The 21,319-nt window shown below is 59.6% G+C and overlaps 1 protein-coding gene across 2 annotated transcripts in view; it reads right to left on the reverse strand.

Moving 5' to 3' along the window:
* Positions 1 to 21,319, reverse strand: part of TAFA5 (TAFA chemokine like family member 5) — a 200,324-nt gene that overhangs the window by 17,484 nt on the left and 161,521 nt on the right. For both annotated transcript variants that reach the window (XM_035729078.1, XM_035729079.1), the window contains exon 3: positions 14,193 to 14,320. In XM_035729078.1, coding sequence (XP_035584971.1) covers positions 14,193 to 14,320 — 128 coding nt within the window. The remainder of the gene's footprint in view (positions 1 to 14,192; positions 14,321 to 21,319) is intronic.

Consider the following 21,319-nt stretch of genomic DNA (forward strand, 5'->3'; position numbering starts at 1 on the left):
ATAATCATATACACTCGTATGATCTTACATGTATCAATATATGACCTGTTGTTCCAATTTAATCATTTTACCTATTGATTTCCTTTTCCTCTCCTTGGTCTGGTATACCTTGCTTTATTCTTTGCTTTAAAACTTTTATTTATAGACGTGACCATAAGAAGGCAACGTATATTTGACTATTTTAAACACCTAATTTAAATAGTCTCTGCCTTTTAGGAGGGGAGATTAACCCATTTACGTTTATTGTCACCCTGGCCGGGAAGTTCTGTCCTAAGAAGCATGCCCCATCCTGATTTCCGGTTATGCTCCTTTCATGGGTCATTCTTCACACACATGCACAACATTTCACCTGCTTTCTCTTCTGCCATGGTTTCAAGAAATCGTGTTCTTATTCCCATTAGCGGTGGCCTTTCTGTTAATCAAATGCCCTCTTAATGATTAAGCCATTTCTCTAATGACTTAAGTCATTGTGGCTCCTTCTACTCCACATTAAGTGGCTCTTCTCCTACTCAGCAGCTGTTCCCCCACCTCAGCCTTTATTCATTTGCCAGAGGTTACAAATCAGTTTACTATTACACAGAAGTTGTTTTTCACAATAAACAGCATATTACATTACACGCTGTGGGTTTTGCGTTCAGTGTTCTAACCACAGTCACGGGAATGCTACTTACATTTAGCTCCATATCTTTGTTGGTATCCATAGTCACCATGATTCTTCTCATCTATGGCCTTTTCCGTTATCAGCCCCTGATTTTTATTTCTTTGATTGGCTTGACATTATCTTTCATTTTTTCAGGAAAGTTTTGTGGGTGGCCTATTTTCTAAATCCTTGCAAATTTAAAGCTGTGTTCTTTAGTCCCTTGGTGTGAAAAACAACTGCAAGTAGGATTGAATCCATGAGTGAAAAAGCATTTTTCGGCCGAATCCCTGGCTGTGGTCTTTCCTTTCCTTCTGGTGCAGAGGGCGGCTGGTCTGTGCCTTCGTACCTTCTGCAGACTCCTGTCCTCTTGTGTTTGAATTTCATTTCCCCCATTTAACCTGTGGGTTGTTATGAGGCAGCTTTCTGTCATTCTTTCAAATCAAACACACCCATGGGCTGTGTGGGTCGTGACGGCGTTAGTCTTGTTTTTAATTGGTTTTTCTTTTCTTCCCGGTCCTAGTTTCATCCTATAACCTGACCATCTCTCCCCTCCTGGTCATGGTGGTTTGGCCTCCAGAGCACCCGCCTCCTCAGATTAGGTGCCTGCCCTCCGTCTCCACACCCACTGACTTTTTTCTCTCTGACTCCATTTCTGTGTTTTCTCCTATGAACCGCCCCTTGGCTGAAGACTCGCCCACATCACTCCGTTGCTTCTCTGCAGGGACAGTTCTTTCATTTGCAACTTCCAGTACAGATCTCAATTGCACTCATATTTTGGGTATTTTAGTGTTTATCCCCCGGGTCACTCAGCAAACCTTGGATCCTTGCCTTTGCCCGAGCTTGTCCTTTCCCTGGGGCTCCTGGCTCCTGGGTCACAGAAGTCACAGCCCCTTGTAGCTGTCTGATACCAACAAACAGATGTTCTCCAGAAGTCTCCTCTGTGCACGTGAGAGGACTTTTCAGAGCTGACTCTGCCTTTAATCCTTTAGAAAGTATTCCTTTCCACAGTGTGCATTTTCCCATAGGCTCACGTTTGAACTTCTTTGGCTCTGATGTTTTTTTTTTAATCCCCTTTAAACAGGCAGAGGCCTGTTGGGGGCTGGAATGAGCCAACAGGCCCAGAAGTGAACAAGTTTTCATCCTTCAGGTCAGCTCCTGGCTGGCCTGGAAGGTCTGGATGTGCAGAGACCCTCAGTCTTCATGTGACCCCCAAAAGGCTACCAAGTGGAGGGTGTGGCTCCCAGGAGTATCTCATCCCCCTTGGGAGGTCAGGGCCTCTGCCTCGGTTGGACATTCTCTTGAGAATGGAGAACCCAGTGGGTGATACAGGCCCTGTGTGCCCCAACTCTCTTTGCTGCATCCTCCTGCCCACCTGAGGGGCTCTTCCTGCTAACTCCACCCCTTCCCGGGAGCCTCACCTCCACCCACCACCTCCTCTCCTGCCTCGCTGCTGGGAGTCAAGTCTCTGCAGGGGACGGGGAGAGCTCCTGCTCATCAGACCCCGACCTCTGCCTGTTGCCTTGCTGGTCGGTGCAGCAGCGTCTGGGCCCCGAGGTCAAGCCCAGGCACGAGGAGGAAGTCTCAGCCTCCTTCTGCGTCTTAGGAGGCCTTCGTCACTCCTGGGGCTCAGACAGTGGGGCAGGGGCCTGCCAAGAAGGTACCTCCCATCCACTTGTGATGTGCCCACAGGGATGTCACCAGTCCTCAGCACGTGTCTCTTTTCTTTGAGTCATGATGTGATTGCCAGTGGTTCTCATTTCCAAAAATATTTGGAACGGGAAGCTGGGCAGGGGCTGTGCCACTGGTATAAGAGGTCTGCCACCGTATTAACCCAGAAAGCCAGGCCACTTCTTTACAGACTTGGCCGAAGGACCAGACTGTTCCTCTCTCTTCCAAGTGTCCGACCAGCTTGTTTGCGTATGGTGGGGATGGCTGTGGTTGTGGGGAGGAGGGACGCTACCTCTCCGACTCCCCCGGTCCTATGGAAGCTGAAGCCACATGGCCGTGACGACACAAAGTGGGATGCAGCCAGAATTCAAACAAAACTGAGAGATGCAGCAACACAACCAGCACTCTGGGGCTTTCCCAGATGGGGGGCGGGGGGCTTCCCGGAAGGACCACGGGTACGGCTTCTTCCCGATGCAGCCTCTGGGGATGTGAGCACTCCAGAATGCTCTGGAAGGTGCCACACAAGGAAAACAGCAGTGCTTTTACCCTCACAGACTCCCCGGTCTTTCCCTCTCCCACCACCCCAAGGACCTGTGAGGCCAGCCGGCGGGGGGCACTCTTACTTCTTCCGCAGATAAGGAAACTGAGGCAGGGGACACAATCCCATGCAGCAAGTGGAGATGGCGACCCTAGAGTGGGGCTTGTCATGGTGCAGGGCACGGCAGGTGCGCTCACGGTGCCTGGCAAGGCTGAGCTCTGTGTTCTGGCTGGTGGTGGTGGTGGGGGAACAGACGGGGGCACTGGTGCCAGAACCCAGCGATGGTGATGCGGGCATCAATACTACCCAAGGCGTACGTCACCCAGTACACCTCGGGTCTAATGGGGAGTTGACATTTAAAGTAATTTGGGTTGAGACACAGATCCTTCCATTTCATTTTTAGACTCATCTCTAATAAGTGACCATGCCAAATGCCATATTTCCTTCCCTGTGCCACGTGCAAACACCGCCGGGAAAGGGGTGTTTGCTCCCGGGAGCTGCCGTCTGGGTGGGAGCTGCCGTCTGGGCGGCGGGGCTGGGCTGAGAGCGCCCGCCAGACCCCGGCACATGGAGGACAGAGTGCGAAGACACAGCAGCAGAGACAGGTTCGGCGTGACCAGAGCCCGGGGCGGGGGCTGGGACAAGGCGGGCAGTGCAGACGACCACCAGCCCGCCTCGTGTGGAATGCAGAACCGTGCCGGACGGGGAAGGAGATCTCGCCCTGGCGGCTTCTGCGCTGTGCCGACTTCTGTGACCGACCTCCTGCTTACGTGATCCTACTTTTCACAGCACAGCTGATGGGGTTATGTTTACCTTCATCCTTTACAAAGAAATACAGCCCTGAGCAATGTCATCTGGAAGATCATAAGGACTTATTAAACCAACAGGAAAAAAACATGTTTTCAACCACTTTGCCAGTATTTCTGCCCAATGAGCTCATGAAACCTGGAATCAGAGAAGAGAATTCACTCTAACAGCTCCTCTGGGAACTCAGGATCACTCTGAACTTCCTCCATGCTTCTCAAGCGCTTGCTGTTGACAAGGTGACTGCCTCACGCTCGCAGGATCACAGGGACCCCCTTGACTTCGGCGCAAAGGAGCTCTTGGCAAAGGGACATGGCGGGGGAGGTCCATGGCGGGCATGGACAACCCACAGCGGGCACGGCGGGTGGCGGAGATGGGCAGCGTGGTGGCAGCAGCCCCTCTGCTTGCTCCGGAACGCTGTCCCGTTCAGTGAGTTGTTCTCTGAAGGCTCCCCTAGGGGGGCTCATACTGTCCCAGCCTTCCTTTAGGACTGCTGAGATCTGGGGCCATTTGACCTTTTCGGATTCCAGAGCACTCCCCCCCCACAATCAGGATGAGCTGTGGGACACGTGTGCCTGGCCAGCACCACCCCCTCAACACACCGGTGGCAGGCATTCTCTTCCGTTTATTCAGCACTGTTGACCTCACATCCGAGCAAGGGCCATCTGTGCAAGTGTAAATGGCACCATGAGCTGCCCCTGCAGGGATTCTCGCGGTGTGCCTGTCAGCAGTCTGAGAGCCAGCGGCTGCACATGTTTCATCCCTACCTCCCTCGCATCCACCATGGAGCCAGAAGGAATGGGGTGGCTGGGAAAAGTACTGGCGGAGGGGAGGGAGTACCGATCAGGCGACCCAGCTGCCCACGCAGGGCCAAGGGGAAGCAGGACTCAGCCTCCCAGGCCCCACGCAGGGGCCCGTCCCCCACCCTGACGTGGTGCTCTCTGCAGGCTGGTGTCATATCTACGGCATCAGGAACACCCACCCCCAGGTGGTAGGCTCGCCCCAGGACCACAGGCTTCTCCACCGCGCACGTTCCCTTACAATTCAATGATTTGCCGTTTATGTACTTAAAACAATTCAAAGAACCATGGCTTTAACGAAAATGGAGACTCACACAGCACCATTACCGTGAAAACCTGCCGGCACGTGATGCCTCCCATCATGAAATTGGCCAACAGTGCCCATGGAAATCATGCGGGCTTGGTCAAACGGATTTTTTGTTTCTGGGCTCATTTCTGCCGAGAACATGAAGACTGTCACAGCTCACGATCCTCGCTGATGCCATGCCAGCCATATATGTTTTGTGTTTACGCATGGAATCTATTAAAACATCCAGCTATTACCGTGGTGATGAATAGCAGTGATTCAGAGAACACAAAATTGATCACAGACAGGGATCAGAGTAATGACTCGGTATTTTTCATTGTTTGTGCTGAAGAAAGAATTAGCTGGGTGTGAGCACTGAGCTACTTTGGGGTGAGTCCCCGCCATCCGCTCTGCCTCCCTGGATGCTAATCCTAGAAAACTGACAAAGCCTTTCGTCCTTGGGAGGATGTCCTATTCACTGGGGGCTCCTTGGAGAGCAGGTGGGAGGGGCCAATTTGGGTTGGAGTCCACCCCAGTGTCCACCCTTCTCCGCTCTTCTCTGGGGCGGGTTTCCTCACGAGCCCTGCTGCCGCGCCTCATCCTGAGCTTGCTCGAATACCTATCTCCCTGGCACACCCGGTCCACGCTCTGTGCACCGTCTGGGCTCCAGTGGACCCACCACCAACACCATCCCATCAAGTTCCACATGACTGATGGATGGCACTGCTGGCCCCTGATCCCTGCAGGTGGTAGGGGCGGCCCCAAGCCCCAGACACGGCGCAGAGCCCCGCACCAGATAAGGAGGGACAAGGTCAGTCAAGGACCCTTCCCGGGAAAAGGAGGCAGACCCTAGGAGCAGGGGCTGGGGCTGAGTGTCCAGGGGCTCTGGTCTCCTTCTCAGGAGCCACTGTCTCTGCTCCCAGACGAAGCTCCACCTGGCATCAGCTGCAGGAACAGAGGGCCCCGAACAGACGTCTGAAAGCACGTCCTCATGGGCACCTGCAGGGCGGGAGGGGCTCAGCCACAAGCCCCCGCCACACGGATTCAAACAGAAAATCTCCAGCTGAAAATCCCGTTTGTCTATTAGAGGCAAATCCACGATCCCTCTCGTTCTCGGGCCAAGACATGGAACTGCGTTCCACAAGTGGCACGGACGTTCGCTAAGTCCCTCCGCTGGGACCCAGCGTCCACGGCGGGAGCTGCTCACCCCGCAGGTGACCGGGACCCTCGTCCCCTCCTGAACGATGAGGGGTTTCCTAGGCCCCAGGCTTGCCTCCCGTACCCTGTCTTTGGTCCCCGCATGCTGCTGACCTGCATCTCCTACCTCGAGACCCATTTCCTGAGCACCTGCTGGGGTGTCCTCACCTGTATCCCAAGTCCCCACACAGGGGCCGAGGTGAGACATAGCCCAATCTGCTCTTCAGGTACCTGGACCAACACAGAGCCCAAACTGCCCTTCGGCCCCATCCCTCTGCCTAGGTGTCCTGGACCTGGGACAGCTCAGAGGGTGCCCAGGGCACGTTTCTATGAGGCTGGCCTGGGGCAAGGTCTGCAGGGGGGAAGCCCAGTCTGCATGGTACAGGGGCCCCTGGAGGGGAATGTGGCCAATGAGCGGCCCCCAGAGGCTGGGCATGCCAGGAAGGACGCACAGAGCCCGGGGGGCAGGGGCCTCTGCTGGGGCCTGGGACAGCTGCCTGGCCAGCTGACGGGAACCCCAGCAGAGCCTCAGGGACCACTGTCTCCCTGTTCCCAATGAACTTGTGGCCTCTGGCCAACAGAGCCCCATGTCAGCTCACGCATGGCCCAGAATCATTTTTCTTGTATTGGTTTTCAGAATGAGCCGCAGAACGGCAGCTGAGACTCAGCTCTATAATAAAAGCTTCTAATTGCTGGGATGGCTCATTCAAGATCAGAGACAAACCCAAGCCTCCCAAACACCTCTGGAAGGCACTGCGCTCCTGGCTGGTGTTGGGATCACCCCGTGTGCAGGAGCTCAGAGCTGGGGTGGGGGGTCCGCAGCACCCTGGAGCCCCGGGTTCATGAGATGGACGAGCGGTGAGCTGCCTCACGCTGGGGACAGGGCCCGCGGAGCCGGGTTGCGAGCACAGTGTTTGGGGGACGGGACACGCTGTGCCCAACGTTCCCCGGAGTCCCAAAGCTCGGGAGTGAAGAAACCGCTGGTGGCCGTGAGCGCGCAGGGAGATGCGTTCCCAGCAGCCCACAGCCGGAGGTGGACTCATGGGGGAGAGAAAACTGGGGGCACAGAACCGCCAGGCGCCGCAGAGACCCCCAAGGCCGCAGTGTCAGCAGGACTGTAGGAGGTCCTGTGGGAGGGGGCCCAGGAGGACCAGAGCAGGGGGGCCACTTCGTGGTGGATTTCGCCTGCCAGGACGCCCCTGGACTTGCCTCCACAGCCACGGCCTCCGCCCTCCCTGCTGGACGCCTCCAAGCTGCTCCACACGGACACCGGGCGCTCTGCCACGCTGGCCTCCCCGGCCTCGGACGGCCTCATGACCGCCTGTGTGCAGGCCAGGAAGTGCTCACGGGCTGGTGCAGGGGGGACCAGGCTGGAAACACGAGTCCATCCCCACACATGCCCCTCCTCAGCCCTCCCTGCACCACGCTGGTGTCGCCGGGTCCTCTTACAGACACGGCAGACCCCCACTCCTCTCCAGCCACAGCTTCTCATCAGAGTGGCCTCACGCCCGTGGCCCCAGCCAGCCTCACCAAGGCAAAGCTCACTGCCCCTCCCCAAGTTTCCCCGGGGCCCCCGGCGCACTCCAAATGGACGCCGGCATCTTCCATAGGCCCCCGGGGCCCTGCCTCACCCCTGGAGATGACCTGGCACCTCGAGCTCCTAGGAAGCCAGGCTGTCTCTGGAGCTGGACGCAGGGCGGGCCCTGTGTGCACCCGTCTCCCTGCTCCCTGGTGGAATCCAGAGTTCCAGGTCCGGGACGCCCCGGCGCGGCTGGGCTCTGGCTTTGGGGGGCTCGGCTGTGCAAGGTACACTGGCGTCTGAGTCTTTGCACCCATTTTTCCTTCTGGGTTTAGAAAGGGTGCTTTTCCACCTGCAGCCCTGCACAGATGGCTGCGGACGGATCTGCACTCCCCCATCCTCGGCGGGCACGCGCCCTTGGGAACCCACGTCTGGGAGCTGCGGGAATTCTGTTTCTAAGTACTTCTCTGATAATCTCTTCTCCACGTTTCTCTATTTTTGGACATTATATTCTTCAGAACTCCTGAATTGGTCTTCTAGTCTGGTTTTTCCCTACTTCTCTTAAAACATCGACTCTACGGCTGAGACTTCTTCATTCTACTGGACTGTGAACAACATCTGTTAACACACTCACGCTGTGCAGATGCGCACAAATGCACGATCTTATGTGTACATGTGCTCATCTATGCGTGCTTTATACATACTTTATACCTCCGTTCTTATAAAGGTAATATATGTTATTTCCAGAAGAGCTCTTGATCTTCTTAATGTCTGAGTCGGGTCCTGAAACGACCATGACTCTCTTCTTCTCCTTGCAATCCTGGGGCTCGGGGGCCTGCAGGTGACAGCTCACCCCTGCGTCGTGGGCAGCCCGGCCCAGTGGGGGTAGGTCGGCGGGGGCGCCTTGTAGGGGAGCATGCCAGCCGCGGGGTGATCACACCTCCTAAGTGGGACTCGGGGGTCCCGGAGCCAGACGCCCCCCAGGGGAGGGAGGGCCCGAGTCGGCCCCGTCAGTGTGCCCTCGTCCTCCCGCTTCCCGGCCCACCTCTGCCCCCACGGAGTGCCCGCCAGCTTCATGGCACTGCTGTGTGGCCTCCTCCCCCACCACCTCCAGTGGCCCGTTTGCTCCAGGTCCTCTGGTTCATGGCTGGCGGCCTTTGGTCGCTCTCGTCAAGCAGTGACCCTTTGCTTCCCCCACATTGGTGAGCGGGACGTGAAGAACCGATGGGCAGATGGTGGGCTTCCCAGAAGGGTCCTCAGGCCCCAAACCACAGTGACCCACGGGTTTTAGCCTCGAGCTTGGTACATTAGTGAGGGCGAGAGGACACCCCCCCCCAAATTCGTGTCCACCTGGAACCTCAGAAAGTGACATTTTTGGAAATGGAGTCATTAAAGATGTGATAAAGTTTGTGACCCGGAATCATCGTTGATTTAGGAAGAGCCTAGATGGGATGGTGTCGTCACGAGGCCTGGTTCTCGCGGGCACATGGCCGTGGGAGGCCGGGGCACTCACTGGGTGATGCCGCCACACGTCCAGGAGCGCCTGGAGCTCCTCAGCTTCACCCGGCGGGAACGAGCGTCTGCCGCTGTGAGCCTCCAAGTGTGGGGTGACGGGGGGGCTGCTGGAGCCTTGCAGGGCGCGTCTCCAGAAAGAAGCTGCAGCGGCCCCTCCGGGAGCTGAGGGGCTGCACATCTCAAGACCTGGGTCTTCAGGAAGAGTCCTCCCTGCTGGTGCTGGCATGGCAGGGTCCAGAGTCACCAGGCTTCTTCCCCTCGCTGGTGTGAGCCCCCGGTGGGGCTGTCTGCCGCGGGGCCGGCTGCGAGGGCTGGGCTCTCTCCTGCAGCCCTGCCTGCAGGCCACCCAGAGGGCCTGCACCCCACTCCCGAGCACCCAAGTGCGGGGCCCAGACCAGCTCATCCACCGAGAGCGTCTGCTTCCTGCCATTTCCTCTCCTGCACGCTCTGCCTTTTCTCCTTTCCATGTCCTGTCACTTCATAGGGGTGTCCAGACGGCAAAAACGGGAGGCACATATGTTCTGTTCTTTTAACTGGGAGCCCACAACAAGCGTTTGCTAAGTTTCTACAGAGAGTCCCTGTAGGAATCTCTGCACCAGTGTGTGGGGCTCAGATCCAGGGCCCAGTCCTCAGGGCCCAGTGCTCAGGGCCCAGCACTCAGAGTCCAGCACTTGGGGTCCAGCACTTGGGGCCCAGCACTCCAGGTCCAGTGTTCGGGGCTTGGGGTCAAGCACTCCGGGTCTAGCGCTCACGGTCCGGGGCTCAGGGTCTGGCACTAGGGGCCCAGCCCTCGGGGCCCAACGTTTGGGGTCCGGGGCTCCGGGTACAGCGCTCCAGGTCCAGTGCTCAGGGCTCGGGGTCCAGCACTCTGGGTCGAGTGCTCGGGGTCTGGGGCTCAGGGTCTGGTGCTCCGGGCACAGCGCTCAGGGTCCAGCACTTGGGGCCCAACGCGCTCGGGGCCCGGCACACAGGGCCACATGTGCCGCTCCTCCTGCATGTCTGCCCCGGGCACGGGCCTGGCACGAGGAACCTGAGTGGTGGCTGACTGGCAGAGCCACCCTCCCGGGCACTCAGAGGGTCTAGACCTGGCACACGCTAGGCCCTTGGGTGGTACATTTGGAATCCAAGAACGCAGAGACCTCCTGGTCACCTGGACAAGGCGAGCCATCCTCAGGACGGTGGAGAAGCGCAGTGGCCCCCAGCCTGCCCCACACTAGCTCACACATCCGGGGTCAGAGACGCTCGGCACTGCAGGAGATGCTCATCAGCAGAGCCCAATAGGAATAAATGAGAACATAAGCCACCTGAGTGCTTCTCTGTCATGTGAACCAGTCTGCGGTGAGCGCTGACCTCTGGGACTGGTCAGCAGGCTGGGCTGGCGTCCCCTCCCAATGTCGTCCAACAGAGATGCCCGGCTGCCTGCCCACACCTCCTGTGGCCGCCCTCCTGGGACCGCTGGGCACACAGGTGCTCGGGGACCCGCTGCTGTTCCGCCAGGCAGGGCCTGCTCTTGGGAAGTGTGGTTTGGGGGAAACAAGTTCCCAGGAAATCCAAGTTCCTGGACAGAACTAGACGGACACCCCCATGAATGCTCCTCACCCCCCACAACGGGGCCTTCACACAGTACGGAGTTCAGGTGTGGTGCGTGATGCTCCTCGGAAAGATGGGTTCCCATCCAGCTGGTCCACTCTGATTTGGGAGATGGGGCCGCAGCTCATGCTGGGCACCTTGTAGTACATACACGTTACAAAGTGTGGCAAAGCGACTACCGATCCCGGCGTCCTGATCGCCACTGGCACATGCCGCTCGCGGCCTCAGCAGCTCACATCTGCGGAGACGAGAGGTGTGGGGAGGGCAGGAGAGCACTCTGCTCTCGGGGGGGGACCCACACCCCCCGCCATCAGTGGGCACAGCGGAGGACTGCAGAGCTCAGAGGAGACCGTCTCTGGGGGCGTCACGGGAGGGCACTGTTGCACCCGGGGGTGAAGCCTGCAGCATCCCCCGCGTCTCCTTTCCTGGTTCAGACCAGCGTCCACAGGGCCAACATGGCGTGGGAAGCAGAGCCTGGGAAGCCAGCACAGATGCTAAATCCTCCCCCAAGTCCCCCAGGATGGTGGGCTCCCCACAATTCACTGTGACCTGCAGGAGTCACCACGTCCAGCTAGTGAGCCTGTGCAGACGTGTGAGCTTCACTAAATGGGACTCCCCCTCAGGACATGGGATTCTCTGATATTTTTACTTAATTTCCTCCTCCCTCTCTCAAATGCAGATCATGATCCAGTAAATTAATTTCATGACCCACTAATGGGGTGAAGACCTGTCCTCTGAAGAGTAGCGCTCTCAGAAATGCAAACATCAGCGCATTCCTGGGATCTCTTCACAGGCGACCACGTAATTTATCGCACGTTCTTATGTCGGCCTTGAGCGAGGGGCCGGGGGGGTGCCCATCGGGCACAGTGCCTGCCGTGGTGGTTGGTGGGCACAGAGACGTGAGCAGCGTGGCCCTCACAGAGGAGTGGGGCGTGACACGGTCGGCGGGGGGTGCCACTGACACACGGCTGTGGCCACTGAGGTGGTGTGGGCGGTCACATGGCTAAACAATCACAAGGGCTCTCAAGGCCCATCTCATGGAAAACCTACTTGTGGTGAAATGGGAAATCGCGGGGCTAGCCAACATCAGTAACGGAATCGAGATGCCAACTCGAAAATGGGAATATACACTCCAGTTACACGGTGTTTGGGTCAAGAGCTCGAATGACCTTTGAAGAAAGCTTTGCAAACAGGTCACCGCACACCAGGATTGCTGTCAGAGCCAGAGATGTGTCTGCAGACACCTGGGGAGACCCCGGGCCTCCAGCCTCATCACACAGCCCCTCCACGGGATGCACCAGCCCAATCTTCAGCGCACATGCCCTCCACACTGCAAAGGGCACCGTGCCCTAGGTGTGCACCCCTATGGGGGGCGAGGAGCCTCGAGAGTGGGCACTTCTCCTGGACTTGCCCCGAGCCTATAGCAGGTGTCCTTCCCACACCTGGACCAGCAGGTGCATCTGCCCGAGCACCAGCTGTGGCATGCTGGCTGCCCCCCAGGGCAGGCTCCCCTGAGAATGGGCAGACGGGAGAATCGGTCTTCAGAGCTAAAAGATCCGTGGGCTCGTGCAAAGCCAGACCCAACGTTTGAGGGGGGGAAGACCCAGCAGACTGACAGGCTGTCTCCGTGGCCTACTACCAGCTGTGGTTTTCACAGCGGTCAGACCAAGGCGATGGTCGCGAGCTCCTGGGCCCGTGGGGCCACAGAACTGGCCGCAGCAAGGGGGATGCATCAAGGAACAGAGCCTGCCTACAGATGCTGGGCCTGCTAGAGGGCCTGCAGGGCAGGGAATTCAGAGCACGGGAGTGGGGAAGGGCTTGGGAGCCTCAGTTCACCTGTGTGACCATGAGGGTTGCTGCTGGGCCACTTCCTTCAGCCTGCCTACCCCCAGCATCGTGCTCGGGGCCTGGAGTGCAGGCCGGACCCATAGCCACGTCCCAGGGCCACTGCTGTGGGTGGGCAGCCTGGAACGTCCCCCAAGCCTCCCCTCCTCCAGGTGTTCACTCAAAAGACCCCATCGCCTGGCATGTCCTGCCCACAGGGCTGCCGTGGGCCCTGCAGGGAACCCACACACTGACCCACAGGCCCCAGGGATGTGGGATGGCAACCCTGGCTGTGTAGGATCTGCTTGTCCCCAGGTCTCTGCCTTTTGGGAACAGCACACAGACGGGGACCCCGGAAAGATCAGCTGCCTCCTGGATGCCCCTGGAGGGGGCAGCCTCACATCAGAAGCCGCCCAGGCTCCCTCAGAGCCGCCAGGCGGCTGACAGGTCATGAGCTGGCAATCCCCGCACACGTCACAGGTGCGAGCACAGGATCGCCTGCTTCTGTGCTGGCCACGGCTTGGGCAGCTGGCATGCTGGGGAAGGCCCCCTCTGGCCGCCCTTGTCTCTCGGCTGACAGCCGTGCTCGGCAGGTGCCCTTGGGTCCTGCCCACCTGCCGTCAATGCAGAACCACCTGATTGCCACAAACAGACGGCCCGTCCTCAGAATGTGCCCCCGAGGGGCCCGAACTGCGCCCTCCTCAGCAGCTGCGGGAGCTAGGCCCCCTGGACACGTGGCTGGACGGCCCGCCGGGGCTGCCTGCAGAGGCCGGCATGTGGTGAGGGAGGAAGCGCGCCGGATTTCCTCTGCTCCACCTCCGAGGGGCTACAGCCTCCACCTTCCTGAGCAACCCTGCGAGGAGGCTCGGATGCCAGCCTGGCTTTCCGGATCCTTCCCTGGGGGCCCCAGACCTCCCTGACTGGACATTCCCAAGTCACGGAGGCAAGAATCAGGGCCAAGAGATCAAACCCCACTTCAGGTCTCGGTTTCTATGTGGAGCTCACGACGACGAGCCGGGCTTGGGGTGATAATCAGCCTGGGGAAGGAGAGGCCACCGCCGTGTGGGCCGAGGTCTGCGGAGTCCCAGCGCCCAAGCCAGTGGACACAGGCCCCAGCTGCCGTGGCTTGCATCATTGAGCGTGTGCCTTGAGGAACTTACCTTTGGAAAAGGGGCCTCAGAGAGCGGCCCCAGAACCCCTTTCCTGCCCTCCCCTCCCAACCTGTGGGTCAGCAGCCACGGGGACCCGGCGGGTCCCGGCTCCTGGAACAGAGCATACAGGGTGTGCCCCTCAGCGGGATCTGGGAGGGACCAGGGCGCCCTCGGGGGTTTTCAGGGTCTCCGCGCAGAATGGCCACCATGTGGTGCCCAGGGTAGGAGCCGACCTTGAGGACCACGCCCCTCCCCAATCCTTGCTCTGGAGAGGATTCACCTGCCGTGAGGGGGTCCTAACCCGTCCTCCTGCCTGGAGTTGTGAGCACACCCTCCACCCCAGAAACGAGACAGTGTTACCAACCACCCTGTGTGGGCGCTGAGCTACCTTCTGGGCGGATGCTTTCAGGGTGTTCTGCCTGGCCCTTGGGCCCACCTGTCGCAGGGACAGTCTGACGGAGCCCAGGGACAGATTGATCTGGCCCCAGAGGGTGAGGGGGTGCAGAGGGGAGGCCGCGAGGCTGGAGGCCTCTCCGCACCAAGAAGCCCACTGCCACTGTCCCCGTCACTGCCGACGTGGGGCCCCCCTCCCCAAGGGTACCCACTGCCCAGGGCTGCTCGCCTTCTCGGTGTGAGGAGTGAGCGGGGCTGTGTACGCACCGTGGTGGTCTTTATCCGCCCGCCGGGCTGTGTGCACGTCCAGCCTGACCGGTTGATCAGCAGGTCACAGCCTTCGCCCTCCAGACACGGGAGCATGTCACACCACTGCTTTGTCTTGATGATTCGAGCTGTGGGAGAGAAGAGAGCCGTTCAGCCGCTGCTCACGGGGGCCCTGGGTGGCACCAGCAGCCTCACTCCTACACGGCGGTGGGAGGGGCGGTGGGCAGCCTGGTGCCCTTCGGGGTGGCCGGGCCACGATTCCTCCCTGGTTCCCCATTTTGTGCTGCTCCCCAGGTCCAGCTTTGCCACCAGCCCCTCAGTAAGTGGTAGCAGGGGGTGTTGAGGATGGTTTCCTCCCTGATGGAAAAGCCTAGAAGCAGAGGCTACGTCCAGAAACAGAGGATGATTGTATTCACTTAACCCTCACTCAAGGACCACCGCAGAACAACGGGCTGTTCTCCAAATTAGGACCAAGTGCACGTTCTTCTAAATGCACGTACGACTGATTAGCGGCACGTTTATAAATCCAGGGCTGATACAAGAAGGAAGAGACTCCAGCTACAAAGTCTGGGTGCTCAGATCCGACGCCCACCACGGGCCAGACATTTCAGCTCAAAGCTAAGTCGTCAACATGCATGCTTCCAAACACGCATCCTCCCCAACTCCGGGCTGCTGCTGGAAAAGGCACAAAACCTGCGATTTCCCAAGAATGAAGATGTGGAGTCTGGGTCCAGGCCGTGTGAGGACAGATGCGTCTTTGGGCACCTGCCCCGCGCTCGCCATGCTGGACTGTCCCCTCAGGGGCGGCGGGAAAAGGCGAGCGGGCCAGGAGAGAGCTTGGCCAGCCACAGTGTGGGTCTCGGGGCCGTATGGGGATACAACAGCTCATTCCCCTGACACCAGCTCCTTTCTAGGCCGTGCCACAGACAGGACTATGCCTCCAAAGTCACATGGCGAAGCCCTAACCCCTGGTGTGGGGGTCCTCGGAGACAGTGTTTTATAGAAATCCTTCAGGTTAAGTGAAGTCATGAGGGTGGGGTCCCGATCTGATAGGATCAGTGCCCTCGCGAGCAGAGACACCGAGCCGTGCCAGGCCTCCTCCAGCACCTGGGCCGGCTGGCCCGTCCTCTCAAACTCCCGGCCCCCAGGGCGATGAGAAGGCAAACGTTTGCTGCTGAGGCCGCCCAGCCCGTGGTGTTCTGTCCCCGCAGCCTGGCAGACGGGGACGCGGCGGAGACCCACCCGTGGCCGTGTTTCTCGTTCCGCTGGGAGGTCGGTGTGGGAAACACGCCAGCCGAGCACCTGCACAGTTCCCCAGGCGAAGAGGGCACGCGCCAGGCTCTGCTCACCGGGGCACGGCCTCTGTCCCGGCAGGACCCCTGGGCGGGAGGCTGGGTGCAGGCGGGAGCCCCTCCCTGGACGCCGGCACAGGAGCTCGGCGCCTTTCCCAACACATCCCCGGGGCCTCATTCCTCTCCTGCTCCTATCCCTGCCGGAGCCCCAAGCAGCATCGTCTTCCCAGATGCACCGTTTTGTGACAGTAACAGATGCCCCGAAAGGCCTGCTGTGTGCTTGCAGGTGCGCCCCTTACGCCCACAGAGAGGCTACGGGCATGGAGCACACACAGCCCAATCCCTGGAAACCCTGCCGGAGTGTCTGAGCCACGATCCTGACGAGTAAAGGGGGAGCTACCCCGGGATCAGCCATGAGGAGTGGGGTGGAGCAAGCTAACGGGCGGATCGAAGAGCATCTGCAGCCATGCTCCCCAACTGTGCCCCCCGAGCCCCACCCAGGGGCACACGGCCATCGTAGTGGGCCAATGGTGCAGAACCTCAGCCCGCAAGGAGGCCCGGGGCCGCCCCAGTCCTTGCCTGAGGGTCCAAGAGCGGGAACACGGCTGTCTCAGGGACAGATGTGCCCTCCCGTGGCAAGAAGGCGATGAGGTTCTGCAGGCAGGGAGCCTGAGGTCGCACCGTCTGCGAGGCCCCGCACGCCGGGCCTGGGCCATCCTGAACGGGGCTGCACGTGTGGAGGCAGGTCCTGGCTTGTGCTGGGCGGCCTGGTCTGCAGGACATGCGGTGATGCGGGAAGGTGGCAGAGCCAGGCCTGGGTTCCCTCCCGCAGCACCGTGTGCTCACCCTGGTGCTCTGTCCCCCCGGGGAAGCACGGAGCTGGGGGCGGAGGAGAAGGTGTCGCTGGAAGGACCCGGCCCAGGCTCGGCCCGCCAACGCGCACGGACACACAGCCCTCACGGTCGGGCCACCTGCAGTCACTTGGACCGAGGGCGTGAGGGGGACAGACGCTGACCTCGGGACTCACCCATCTGCAGGCCTCACGGCAGCCTCCTGCCCCCGCCAGGCCCACGGCCGAGGCCCCCTCATCCCGCGACACCACCCTCAGTTCCACTGGGCTCACTCACCTCCCTCGAAGCGGTGTGGGGCTGCTGTCTCCACGCCTTCCTGACCGTCATGCACTCAGCTGCGAGCGGGGAGACGTGGGAGGGAGGGAGCACGTGGCCCCAAACCCTGGCCCCCAGCACGGTGTGACCATGAGCGAGCGTGGCCACAGGCCAGAAAGGCAGGACAGGGAATGGGTCCTCACGGCCTTCAGCGGGGAGGGCCACAAGTCCCGCCCACACTGCTGCCACGCATCTGACCACACACATACACGCCTGCTCACCCAAACACACGTGCACACATACACACATGGTGAAATGTGTGAACACAGGCAAACATGAATACACAGACCCATGGGCATGCAAACAGCACACACGGACACGTACCCATCTGTCCGTTCACAAGTGCGCACACACACACACACACACACGTACCCACCTTGTGTTCACAAGCACACACACGTGCGTGCACACACAAGCAGTCGCTGACTGTCCCCCTCCCCCATGCCGTGGGGCAGCCTGGGCGTGCCGGGTGCCAGGCTGGCCGAGGGCACTGCGGGGCCGCTGCTGAGCACACATGCCTTTTGTCTGCTGCTGGGCTTAGCTCACCCTGCCTGAGCCCACTTCCTGCTGGAGGCGGTCGGAGGCACAGCACTGGCCACCACATCCCAGGGACAAAGGGACCTTTCATGCCACACGTCACCACTTCCGCGACGCTCCAGCACTGGGGAGGGTAGTGCACGGGGCCGTGAGCAACAGTGGCTGACTGCTGGCCTTTGGGGACACTGGTGGCAGCCAGCCGTGTGCCACGGGAGGTGCCTTGGCCCGCGGCGCATCAGGGGTCACCACCACAACGCCCGTGCCTGTCCCTGGGCCCGGGGAGAGCACACTTGTGCAGACGGGTGCTGGGGGCTGAAATGGAGCCGCTGCACCGACCCCGGGCCTCTGACAGGGCGCCGGCCTGGCCTTGGGGTGGTGCCACTCCCCTCTCCCTCGGCGTGTCCCCACCTGCCCTGTGTCCCCAGAGAGGCCACCAGGCACCCAGCACTCTCGAATACGTCTTGCTCGTGAACAGGCTTGCGGCCACAGTGTGGGCCCCGTGCACCTGCTGCTGGCCAGGCAGGGGTGTGAGCTCACCGTGCCACCCGCACACTCTGCCCCGAAAGCTGAGGGCCTCAGGCTGAGGCTCCAGGCTGCCCTCCATGTGGACGTTTAGGTGTTTCTGGGACAGGAGCTCTGCCTCAGTCTCCCACTGCTTCAGCCCAGGCACGTGTCAACAACGTAACGGGAACTGTGGGCACCGTGCGGGCAGCCAGATCAGGACACTGACGGTGCTGGGCCGGCATTACGGGCACAGAGGGACAGCAAGGCGATGGCTGGCCAGGGCTGGTCTCCCTGGTCTCGGGAGAGCGGCAAGTGGTCGCCGGTGCCGGGCATCAGGGAGAACAGCCGAGATGCAGAGAGAGAGCTGAGTCCAGACACAGCGTGTTACAGCCCCGGTCCATCTGCTGGAAGGCCAATTGGCCAGAACAACATTCGGGCAGGCCGTGAATGTGAACGGGGCTGAAGACAGATCAGGGCAGCCCCAGAGTAACAGGGGCCTGATGGGGGCAGCACGGACACTTCCAAGAAAGGACAGGAGAGTGAACTGCCTTCGAGGGAAAGGACAGCCCTTCGGAGACAGAGCAGGGACGCGCTGATGCCCGCTCACACAGGGCGGCGGCGGGATCGGAGGGAGGGTCCTCCGGCCCACCAGCAGCCCGGCCTCACCTGCCTCAGGACCCAGCCTGGGCACAGACACAAGTGTGCTGGGGAAGCACCATCTTCCTGTGAGAGATGCAGGGGGTGGTGTGGCACCTGGTCCACGTAGGGCCTAGGGCCGCACGCAGCGGGGACCGATGAACACAGCCAGGAAACTCTCTCCACCGCCCCTGCCCCCAGCTGGACCCCGAGAAGGACCAGCTAAGGGGGCTCCCTGCCCAGAACAGGACTGGGTGGGGGGCACAGAGCCTTGGAGCTGGAGGGGTGGGGTCTGCGTCCGTTACTCCGAGCTGGATGCTCTCATGACTGAAGGGTAATATTTCCACAGAGCCCCTGGTCCTCTCCTGAAGCAGCTGGAAGCTTTCATCTGGGGCCAAGATGGGCGGCGAGTCCAGCTGCGGAGTCCCTGGCCCCAGGCAGGGGTGCAGTCAGGGCCCCTGCTCTCTGCCCCTCACATAGTGGCTCGGGGGCACGATGCACACAGCCCTCCCGCCACACTCCCCGGGGCCCCCCTCAGTGACCAGCTGCCTGAGACCAGGGCTGAGCCGCTGTCCCCGAGCACCAATCCCCAGGGAAGAGGCAGAGCCCGCCGGGGTCTGCAGAGGGCCCAGCCGGCATCGGGGCCCTGTGACCATCTCCCCCGAGAGTCCTGGACCTCAGACACATGGCAAGGACCCGTGTCTCCCCCAGCTAATTGTATGACATCAGGACAATGGCGGTCAGAGCACCATCCTCCCAAGGCCTTTTCTAGAGAAAGCTAGGGACCTGCCCCCACCGGGAATCAGCTTGGCCATCCTGGCGGTGCTCCCCATTCTTATGGGTGTCACCCCACACCAGTGAGAAAAGGTTCTGCAGGGTTTGCACAGGGAGAGAGGGTGAGTGCTAGGGCACCTCGTGTCACATGGCAGGTGGCCCCAGGGCCGTGGGGCGCAGCGCCCGGGGACACACACCCCACACGTGCGCTGCTTGCTCCCCTCCAGTCCAGGAGGAGAGCATGCGGCAGGACACGTGCAGGGCTCTGTCCCCAGCCCCCGTCGTGACTGGATCATGCAGCGAGGCAAATGTGTCTAGGGGCATGAGAAGCTCCGGGCAGGTACTGGGAATGCCTCTGGATGGCTCTAGGTGAAATATAAGGTCTGCTCACGACACACAAAGATGCACAATGATTAGCCCGATTTCATACAACGTGCCCCCATGCATGATCAGCATCCCCAACCTCACAGCCTCCAAGCGAGTACAGGAGGAAGTTTAATCGTGGAGCGAACCTGCAGGTACGTCCCTGTGCTAGAGCTGTGTCTTCCCCAAACATCTACCTTGTAAAACGAATGCCGCAAATTTAAATTGCATTGGTTTTGCAGTTTTGGTTGTGTTTAATTTACAAATGGATTCACTTTATTCCAGTTTATGGTCTGGTGAGGGCTCCCAGCTTGGCATTTGCTCATATTCCAGCAATATTAAAATAAAAACGATTTAGGTCAATAGTGAGGGACCCAAGGAAGTAGCTTCCCCTTAAAAGGAGTTTTCAAATGATTTAAGTCCCAGGAACACTGCTGCCTGCCCGTGACTAGCCAGTCAGAGACGGAGGCAGAGCTGGTGCCTGAGATTGTCCAGAGAGGGGCTGCCCTGGACATACACGGAGCCTCCATACCCAGTGGACCAGCCTGGGGCTGCAGAAGGGAGCCCACGAGGAGCCTGCCCTGTAGCCCACCACCCTTTCTCCAGCCAAAGGGGCTTTGGCCTCCTGTGACAGCCTCCTCTGGGGGCTCCCTGCGGTGGCCCCAGCCCAGAGACATGTGGGTCTGGATGCAGGTGTGTGCAATGCTCATGGACTGTGGGGTAGCCTTTGTTTCCCACTGTCCCACTGGCCCCTCCAGTGGGGGAAGTGTCTCCCCTGGGGTTCTGATAGATCCCACAATTCATTTTAGTCATTTGGGTAACAATATGCTACGTCGCTGCCAGGGTCACGCAGTAATTAGAGCTGGCCCCAAGCTCGATTAAGCACTGGTCCATCCCTGCCCACAGCTGGGCTCACCCCTCCATGGAGCCTGGTCAGCTGCTTCTTTCTCCTTCCTCCCAAATGACCTGTGAAGGGCAGTGTGGAAAAGGGCACAAGTGGTTGTTGCCACACAATGGCACCATACTGAGCCTGGGGATGTTCAATCCTGGTTCTGCCTTTCTGGAGCACATCCAGAAACCTCAAAGGCCCATGGGTCTGGTTGCAGTGTCTTCTCTGCTACCCTCCCTTTACTCTCAGCAGATCTAGCTTCTCAGGCTCAAGAGGCCTCCTCATAACCACCACCATCATACTACTACCAACACCACACCATCACCACCACCATCACCACCATCACTACCACCATCACCACCACCACCACCACCACCATCACCACCATCATCACCATCACCTTCATCATCACCATCATCACCATCATCACCACCATCACCACCACCACGACCACCATCACCACCACCATCACCACCATCACTACCACCACCATCACCACCATCATCACCATCACCTTCATCATCACCATCATCATCATCACCACCATCACCACCACCACCACCACCACCACCACCACCATCACCACCATCACCACCACCATTATCACCATCACCACCACCATCACCACCACCACCATCACCACCACCATCACCACCACCACCATCACCATCACCATCATCATCACCATCACCATCACCATCATGACCATCATCATCACCATCACCACCATCATCATCACCATCACCACCATCATCACCACCATCATCATCACCATCAGCACCATCACCATCATCACCATCATCACCATCATCATCACCATCACCACCATCATCATCACCATCACCATCATCATCACCATCAGCACCATCACCATCATCACCACCATCACCTTCATCATCACCATCACCACCATCATCACCATCACCACCACCACCATCACCCAACATCATCACCATCACCATCATC

This window comes from Zalophus californianus, chromosome 9, assembly GCF_009762305.2.
Source record: "Zalophus californianus isolate mZalCal1 chromosome 9, mZalCal1.pri.v2, whole genome shotgun sequence".
NCBI lineage: Eukaryota > Metazoa > Chordata > Mammalia > Carnivora > Otariidae > Zalophus > Zalophus californianus.